This window comes from Colobus angolensis, unplaced genomic scaffold (assembly GCF_000951035.1).
Source record: "Colobus angolensis palliatus isolate OR3802 unplaced genomic scaffold, Cang.pa_1.0 Scaffold8, whole genome shotgun sequence".
In the NCBI taxonomy this organism is placed as follows: Eukaryota; Metazoa; Chordata; class Mammalia; order Primates; family Cercopithecidae; genus Colobus; species Colobus angolensis.
The window spans coordinates 9,215,466-9,225,343 of NW_012121820.1; the positions used below are offsets into that span (position 1 = coordinate 9,215,466).

The 9,878-nt window shown below is 46.6% G+C and overlaps 1 protein-coding gene across 1 annotated transcript; it reads left to right on the forward strand.

Annotated features, from left to right (window-relative positions):
* The first annotated feature begins 3,679 nt into the window (after positions 1 to 3,679).
* LOC105502466 (chromosome unknown open reading frame, human C20orf62) lies at positions 3,680 to 8,304 on the forward strand. Its single transcript, XM_011928997.1, is given in 2 exon segments — positions 3,680 to 3,794; positions 7,793 to 8,304. Coding segments are annotated over 2 exon segments (513 nt in total). The 3' UTR covers positions 8,191 to 8,304.
* The last annotated feature ends 1,574 nt before the right edge of the window (positions 8,305 to 9,878 follow it).

The following is a 9,878-nucleotide window of genomic DNA, read 5'->3' on the forward strand; positions in this document are numbered from 1 at the left end:
GTGGTTACAGGGTGTGTGTCTTAATATAACTCACTAAGCTACAATTTTTTTTTTTTTTTTTTGATTTTTGGTTTATCTCTGTTGCCCGGGGTGGAGTACAGCAGTGTAATCTCAGCTCGCTGTAGCCTCAGACCTCCCCAGACTCAAGTAATCCTCCTACTTCAGCCTCCTGAGTAACTGGGGCTACAGGTACATGACACCATGCCTGGCTAATTTATGTATTTTTCGTAGAGATGGGGTTTCAGGTTTTGCCATGTTGCCCAGGTTGATCTCAAACTCCTGGGCTCAAGCAATCTACTCACCTCGGCTTCTCAAAGTGCTGGGATTACAGGTGTGAGCCTCTGCATCCGGCTGCTACAAATTTAATTTGTGTGGTTTTCTGCATCTGTTTTGCTCTATAATGTAAAGGTTTTAAAAAATGGAGACAGCAATACCTACTTCACAGTATGTGTGTGTGCATATGAGTGTACACATGTGCATATACATGTATCTAAATGTATGGCTTCTGTTAGCACCAGGTAGGTAGGTAGATGCTCACTAAATATGACTTCCAGGTGAATTTTGTTCAAAACTCTGACCTGTGTGATTTCAGCACCGTTACTGACATTGCTAACTTGTGTGGCTAATTAAAAACAGTTTGTGCTTCCCAACTGGGGCAGAGACTGGAAAAATTAAAATTAAAAATCGTTAACGGTTATTAGGTAATACTATGTGCCAGGCACTGTTTCCAGTGCAACTAATCTAATTGAATCCTCATAACTGTATTATGATTATTCCCATTTTACAGAGAAGAATACTGAGGCTTAGAGAGATTCCCTGTGACCACACAGGAGGTGGCAGGGCAGCCCATTTTGTTTTGTTTTGTATTGTCTTGTTTTGAGGCAGCATCTCACTCTGTGGCCCAGGCTGGAGTGCAGTGGCACAGTCTTGGCTCACTGCAACCTCTGCCTCCTGGGTTCAGGCGATTCTCCTGCCTCAGCTTCCCCAGTAGCTGGGATTACAGGTGCATGCCATCACGCCCGGCTAATTTTATTTGTATTTTGAGTAGAGATGGGGTTTTGCCATATTGGCCAGGTTGGTCTCAAACTCCTGGCCTCAAGTGATCCACCCGCCTTGACCTCGCAAAGTGCTAGGATTACAGGCATGAGCCACCACACCTGACTAGCAGGTTTGGAACCCAAGCAGTCTGGCTCTCAGCTCTTCCCTCTCATCCACTGTAGCATATATACCATGCTGTTTTTCACTTGGTGTCTAGTGCCCTGTTTGCAATAATAACTCCCCCTTTTGGAGTGCCTGCTAATGTGTGTGCCATCCTTTGACATTCACTACCTGAATCTCACATCAACCCTGGAAGGTGGAGGTACTTGTTAGTCTGCATTTGGTGGATAGGAAAACTAGAACTCAGAGAGCTGGAAAGCTTGCTCAAAGTAACAGGGTAAATAAATGGCAGTAAGTGGTGGGGGAGGAGTTTGAATGGGGGACGGGGAGGGTTCATACTCTGACCCTTGGGATTCTAAAGAACGAAATGTCCTATACTCTTAAACAGATGCTCATCTGATGGATCTGACCCAGTTTGAGGTCATGGGTTGCCCAACCAGTGGTCCGGAGCCTGGCTTGGCTTGAGAAGTGTCCAGATGTGGGCTGGGGGAAGTCAGAAGCTTGGCAAACACCAGACATGTTTGACCCCAATCAGAGGGTCATGCAAAGCTTGTGACCCCTGGGCCTAGGGTTCCCTAAGGGGCAAGAGACTCCTTTTTCTTAGTGTGCCAGCCTTGTGCTCACAAGCTGCCCAATCAGGACCTAGAACGGAGCTGGCCACCTCTCGGGATGGGGTAAAGAGATGCCCGTGGGTTGGCTGTGTGGATTTCCCAGAAGTGGGAAGAACCTGGCTGTGTTTTCGTGGTCACACATTGATTTCCCAACCTGAGTCAGCATGGCTGCTTGGAGGTACAGCATGTCCTCTCTGTTCCCAGGGGCCCTGGATCCCAGCCTGGCTGAAGCATTTCCAAAACAGGGCCTGGAGTAGTGAGAAAAATGGAAGGGGTGGAGGTCCCACATCCCCTTCATTAGTACCAGCCACCCACCATTGTATTAATAGCACCTAGCATGGACTGAGTTCTTACCAGGTGCCAGGTCCTGTGCTAAGCATGTCATATGTATTCACTTAACTAACCTTACAGAGATGCGATGGAGTAGAGGCTCTTCCATTTGACAAAGGAGTAAACAGACTCAGAGAAGCCACATCACTTGTAAATGGTCCCACGGAGATGGAATTTGCAGGTCTGTAATTGTGGAATCCTGGAGTGTCAGCTCCACAAATTCACTACTTCACTCAGCCCTCACAACAAACCCCCAGTAAGGGTGTTGTCACCCCAGTAAGGACATGAAAAAAACGGAAGCTCGGGATGGTGGACATGACTTGTAAGATGTTTCTAGAAAGCTCTGCTGTGACAACCAGTAACTGTTTTTTAAGAGCCCAGTCAAAACCCACAGCTGCTAAAATTTGGCCGTGACTACCCAAAACCCCTACATTTATTATTACCCCTATATCCCCCACATTCTCCTAGGATGGGAAGAGGAGGCAAAGAGTTCTTTGGTGGCCATCTTCTCGGAAGAGTGGAATGGGGTCATGAGGGCTCTTCCATGAGAGGGGCTACTATTTGTAGAGATTAATGTGTGGCCATTATGAGCGGGCCCAGTGGTCCCATGTGGGCATGGGCATCTAGAGACTGAGAGAAACAGGCTGCCTGGCTGAATCGGTACAGGAGCCACAGTGTGGGTGTGCTAAGGTCAGCCACATTCCCAGGACTTTCAGGGCATAGGCTGCTGGCTGGAGTGTTTCCCGTGGACCAGCGTTGGCAGAGAGCACCTGCAAGGGGTCCTCTTGGGTCCTGTCCCCTAGAGCCTCCTGGAGGGCCAGAGGTGTGGCAGCAGCAAGAAGCTTGAGTTGGATGTTGGGTTCCTAAGGGCTGATGAATGACTCGCAAGGGACCCCTATGACGAGAGGTGCATCCGCCAAGGTCAAGAGTGAGAGGGCCCCTGTGACAGTCGTCGTCTCCACGGGGCCCACGACAGAAAGGGGCAGCTTGAAGCCAGCCAGGATGGTTGCAGCTCAAGGGAGACCCTTTCTCCCCCCTTGCCATCTCCAACACCCCCCACTGTACCCCACGTGTAGATGAGGGAAGGAGAGATAGAGAAGGAGCCACCCACACCGCCTCCCTGCAGCAGGCCTGAGAACGAGGGGAGAAGGTTTAAACCTAAATCAAATTGGGAATTTTGGTTAGAAGCTTCACTGGACATTCTCATTTCTAAATTGAGTGTGTTTGTGACCTAAAGTGACCATAGAATTACCTGTTTCCTCAGAATGAGCAGAAGAGTAAGGGGGAGATTTCACTCAGCGGCAGGGAAAATGTTTCTCCACCAAATACATCTTAGAATGGACACTGGGAGATAAAAATAAAGGTGTGCTTTGATTATGTCACAGGCCAGATTTCTTCAACATCCTGGTCTCAGTGAGAAGGAGGATTCTCCAAAACAAGTCTAGGAAGTGAATGTTCCAGAATGTTCTAGAACTTGGTTCATTAGGCAGGCAAGAAGCGTGCCTCTGGGAACCTCTTGAGCCCTTCATGGGCTAGCACACCAATACCATCCCCCCAGAAGCTTCAGTTATTGGCTTCTAATGGCTTACTATTTCCATTTCTACTGAGAACTGCCATCTCAGGAATCACCTCACCCTGGAGTTTATTCCCCTCACCCACAGGGTGGCTGGTAGCCAACAGCTGACTCGTACAGAGGTACACAAAGCCAGCCTTTTTGCTAGATTTTACCTGAGACCACATCTTTGCTTGTTTTCCTCTCTGTCTTGCTTCCCTTCATCCCTTACAGGTTCTTTCCTTTATAAATCACACAGTACTGGCCGGGCGCGGTGGCTCAAGCCTGTAATCCCAGCACTTTGGGAGGCCGAGACGGGTGGATCATGAGGTCAGGAGATCGAGACCATCCTGGCTAACACGGTGAAACCCCGTCTCTACTAAAAATATACAAAAAATTAGCCGGGCGAGATGGCGGGCGCCTGTAGTCCCAGCTACTGGGGAGGCTGAGGCAGGAGAATGGCGTAAACCCGGGAGGCGGAGCTTGCAGTGAGCCGAGATCGCGCCACTGCACTCCAGCCTGAGCGACAGAGCGAGACTCCGTCTCAAATAAATAAATAAATAAACAAATAAATCACACAGTACCTAATCTTTGCCTCAGGCTCTGTGTCTGAGGAGCTGAAGATGATTCTGGGCATCAGGAGGTGCTTTTGTGACTGGGCTATTTCACTAGCTCTGAGCTACGTAATCCATTAGTGAAACTTATAGATCCTAAATCAAACTACGTAGATTCAATTCACAGTACCATTACTTCACTGCTGTGTGACCTTGGCCAATGACTGGTTACAAAATCCCAGTTTTCTCATCAGTGATACAGAAGGCAAACACTGACCCACCTCTCAGGGCTTTGCAAGGATTCAGCATACAAAAGTACCTAGGATAGTGCCTGGCATAATCGATGGTGCTATTGTTATTCCTCCAGGCTAACGGCACCAACTAAGTGCAAAGGAAGTGGCTATTTGCTGTCTAGTTGAGGATGCTGTATCCTGGAGTAAGTGGCCAGATCATAGGATGGCTGTGGTCAATTGTAATAAAATAATCTCCCTTGGCTGGGCGTGGTGGCTCACTCCTGTAATCCAGCACTTTGGGAGGTCAAAGCAGGTAGATCACCAGATGTTGGGAGTTCGAAACTAGCCTGGCTAACATGGTGAAACCTAGTCTCCACTAAAAATACAAAAATTAGCCAGGCGTGGTGGTGTGTGCCTGTAAACCCAGCTACTCGAGAGGCTGAGGCAGGAGAATCACTTGAACCTGGGAGGCGGAGGTTGCAGTGAGCTGACATTGTAACACTGCATGAGATTCCATCTCAAAAACAACAACAACCCACCCCTTATGGAACCCTTACTATATCCCAGTCCCTGTTCTTCGTGCTGCATATGTGCTTATGTGCTAGTTCACTCTGTCTTCACTACCTGTCAAGGCTGATATAATTATCTCCTTTTTTTTTTTTTTTTTTTTGAGACGGAGTCTCGCTCTGTCGCCGGGCTGGAGTACAGTGGCACGATGGTGGCTCACTGCAACCTCCGCCTCCCGGGTTCATGCTATTCTCCTGCTTCAGCCTCCTGAGTAGCTAGGACTACAGGTGTGCGCCACCATGCCCAGCTAATTTTTGTGTTTTTAGTAGAGATGGGGTTTCACCATGTTGTCCAGGCTAGTCTCAAACTCCTGATCTCAAGTGATCTGCCTGCCTCGGCCTCCTAAAGTGCTGGGATTACAGGCATGGGCCACCGCACCTGGCCAATTATCTCCATTTTACACATGAAAAAACTGAGGCCCGGACAGTCTAAAAAACCAGCTATTAGATCCACAGGTTAAAAAAAGATGAGTGCATCTAAAATGACTACAATTAAAAAGGCCAGGCTGGGAAGCAGTTTGCAGTTTCTGAAAAAGTTAAACATATGCTTATGTGACGAGCAGTTGTATTCCTGGGTAATGAAAGCATTTGTCCACTCAAAGACATGTACATGAAGCCCGGGCGCGGTGGCTCAAGCCTGTAATCCCAGCACTTTGGGAGGCCGAGACGGGCGGATCACAAGGTCAGGAGATCGAGACCATCCTGGCTAACACAGTGAAACCCCGTCTCTACTAAAACACACAAAAAAGTAGCCGGGCGAGGTGGCGGGCGCCTGTAGTCCCAGCTACTCAGGAGGCTGAGGCAGGAGAATGGCGTAAACCCCGGAGGCGGAGCTTGCAGTGAGCTGAGATCTGGCCACTGCACTCCAGCCCAGGCGACAGAGCGAAACTCCGTCTCAAAAAAAAAAAAAAAAGAAAGACATGTACATGAATGTTCATAGCAGTTTTATTTGCAATAGTCAAAAACTGGAGGAAACAATGACATGCCCAGGGGCATGGGTAAAGAAACTGTGGCATCTGTATCTTTCTTTGTTGTTTGTTGGAGACAAAGTGGAGTGCAGTGGTGCAATCACAGCTCACTGCAGCTCGACCTCGGAGCTCAAGTGATTCTCCCACCTCAGCCTCCTGAGTAGCTGAGACTACAGACAGGCACACACCACCATGCCTGGCTAATTTTTTGGTGTTTAGTAGCGACAGGGTTTCGCTATGTGGCCCAGGCTGGTCTCAAACTCCTGGGCTCAAGTGATCTGCTCGTCTCAGTCTCCCAAAGTGTTGGGATTACAAATGTGAGCCACTGTGCTTCGCCTGAGAGATCTATTAGGTTGGTGCAAAAGTAATTGCAGTTTTGCCATCAAAAATAATGGCAAAATGGCCGGGCACGGTGGCTCATGCCTGTAATCCCAGCACTTTGAGAGGCCCAGGCAGGTGGATCGCTTGAGGCAAGGAGTTCAAGACCAGCCTGGCCAACATGGTGAAACCCTGTCTCTACTAAAAATACAAAAATTAGCCGAGCGTGGTGGTGCATGCCTGTAGTCCCAGCTACTCCGGAGACTGAGGCAGGAGAATCGCTTGAACCTGGATGCAGAGGTTGCAGTGAGCTGAGATCGCGCCACTGCACTCCAGTGTGGGCAACAGAGCAAGACCGTGTCTCAAAAAAAAAATAAAGTAACAGTAAAAACTGCAATTACTTTTGCACCCATCTGATATATGTACATCTACATCTCAATCCTACTTAGCAATAAAAAAAGACAAATTATTGATACGTGCAATAGCATGGATAAATGACAAAATAATTATGCTGAATGAGAGAAGTCAGACAGAAAGAGTACATATTGGCCAGGTGCAGTGGCTCATGCCTATAATCCCAGCACTTTGGGAGGCCGAGGTGGGTGGATTATCTGAGGTCAGGAGTTCAAGACCAGCCTGACCATGGTGAAACCTCGTCTCTACTAAAAATACAAAAAAAAAAAAAAAAAAGAAAATTATCCAGGTATGGTAGCGCACACCTGTGATGCCAGCTACTAGTGAGGCTGAGGCAGGAGAATTGCTTGAACCCCCGCAGGGGCAGAGGTTTCAGTGAGCCAAGTTTTCACCACTGCACTCCCAGCCTGGGCAACAGAGAGAGGCTCTGTATCCAAAGAAAAAAAAACACTTAATAAAGAGTACATATAGCATGATTTCATTTCTATAAAATCCCAGAAAATGTAAAGCCATCTATAGTGAAAGAAAGCAGCCTATAGTGATGATGGTTACCTGGGAATGGGGTGGTGGGATGAATGGGGGATGACTTATAAGCCAGCATGAGGTAGCTTTTGGAAGCAATTGAAACACTTGGCATCTTAATTGTGGTGATGGTTCCTTGGGTATGTACATATGTTGAAACTCATCAAATTATTCAATTTCAGTATGTATAATTTATTGAACATCAATTATATCTCAACAATGCTGTTTAGTTTTTATTTTTATTTTTATTTTTGAGACTGAGTCTCGCTTTGTAACCCAGGCTGGAATGCAGTGGCAAGTTCTTGGCTCACTGCAATGTCCACCTTCTGGGTTCAAATGATTCTCCTGCCTCAGCCTCCCGAGTAGCTGGGATTACGGGCGTGCACCACCACGCCCAGCTAATTTTTGTATTTTTAGTGGAGATGGGGTTTCACCATGTTGGCCAGTCTGGTCTCGAACTCCTGACCTCAGGTGATCCGCCTGCCTTGGCCTCCCAAAGTGTTGGAATTATAGACGCAAACTACTGTAGGTCCGGTGATAATGCTGATTTTTTTTTTGTAAACTAGAGTGGCACAATGAGGATTTGAATCCACGTATGTCTCACTGGACATACGCCCAGGAACTGGTAAGTTATAAAAAGACCTCCTTTATTGGCTGGAGACATAAAATTAGTACAAACGGTATCACCTCCAGGAAGCCTTACTGTCACTTCCATGGAGGATAGTGGCCTGGGCCCACACCACCCTCCTGCCTGTCTTCAGCCTTTGTTATTGGATCCTTTCCCCACTTGGAAGACTCCCCTTGCATCCTCCTCCATGTTGTCCTCCAAATGTGCTGGCTGAGAGCCCAGCGCCTGAATCAGAGGGACCTGGGTTTGAATCCCACCTCTGCCATTAAACACCAGCTGTCTGACCTCGACTGTGTTCCTTTGCTTCTTTGGGCTTCAGATTCTCCCTCTGAATAATAATAGAAGCTACCTTGGGATTGCCTCAAGGATCAAATGCGAGAGAGTTCACCTTAAACAATGAGTGGAGGGCCTGGTGTGTAATAAAGCACTCAATAAATGTTAACTATTATTGATCTTCACCTGGGCAGTGGCTGCTGACTGTTTAAGTTTCTCAGCCTTTGAATCGGGTACTTCCGACTCAGCTCTATTTATTGACATGGAAAGATGCCCAAAGTGTACTGCTGAAGGGAAAAAAGCAGGCTACAAAAGAATATATTCCTCCCAGGTCATTTTAAAGATCAAAGCTAACCACAGACATCTAGTGCCTAGTAGGGTACCTGGGACACAGGAAGTCGTCGCTGAAAGCTAGCTGTGACTATATAATATAATACCATAGTCACACAAAAGCATTTTTGTAGTCCGTATGATGCCACCTTCAAATATTATGTGAGCTCCTGTGCAACGAGATGATATTTGCAATGTGCTTGCATCAAAGGGAGGTAGAGCTGCGTGTTCCCTTCTGCCTTCTTTCTGACACGTTTCAGGGAGTGATCATGGGCAGGGCTTGAGTTGACCTTGGGACCCATTGATCTGATGTGAATTTTGCTACTTTTTTTTTTTAAGAGACCGGAGAGTGCAGTGGCTATTCACAGGCACGATCCCAGCACTGATCAGCGCGGGAGATTTGACCTGCTCTGTTTCCAACCTGGGCCAGTTCACCTCTCCTTAGGCAGCCTGGTGTTTCTTTGCTCCCAGGAGGTCATGTTTTGGTCCTTTTTTATGTGGCACTGGAGTGAAAGAAAAGAAAAGCATTGCCCTTTGGCGTTGAGACTACAAACTTGGGTTTAGGGTGCTCTTTGTAATAACTGAGGTACTATAACAAATTAAACACTCAAGGGCGCTCCAATCTATTGGCAATAGAGATAAATACAAAAAGCCGTGATAATAACGATGCTATATGAATACTGCTGTTACATTTAACAATGCCGTTTACATTTAACACTGAGCTCTTACTATAGGAGCCTAAAATATAGCAAGAGAGTCACAAACTTTATCACATTTTAACCTTGCAAACATCCCATTAGTTAGAGAATATTATCAAATATTTTATAATAGGGCATATCACTCTGTGGGATTTAAAATTTTGTGTATTTTATATATATACACATATACATATGTATATACATAATTTTTTTTAGACAGGGTCTCACTCTGTCACCCAGGCTGGAGTGTAGTGGCACAATCGCAGCTCACAGTAGCCTAGATCTCCTGGGCTCAAGCGATCCTCCTGCCTCAGCCTTCCAAGAAGCTAGGACTACAGGTGTGCACAACTGTACCTGGCTAATTTTTAAATTTTTCTGTAGAGACAGGGTCTTGCTATGTTGCCCAAGCTGGTCTTTGACCTCCCGAAGTGCTAGGGTTATAGACGTGAGCCACTGCAACTGGCCTAAAAATATTTTTTTATGGAATTGTAATTCACAAGTGTTGTAAAAGGTAAAAACATTAAGTGTACAGCTTGGGGAATTGTTACATGTGTATACACACAGGTAACCTCCATCCGGATCAAGATGTGAAGCTTTTCTAATATCCTTTCTACTAACTCCTACTCCCACCCAAGGCAACCATGCTCCTGATTCTATTACCATTTATTCATTTTGCTTACTTCTGAACTTCACATAAATGGAATCATACATATGCAAACTTTA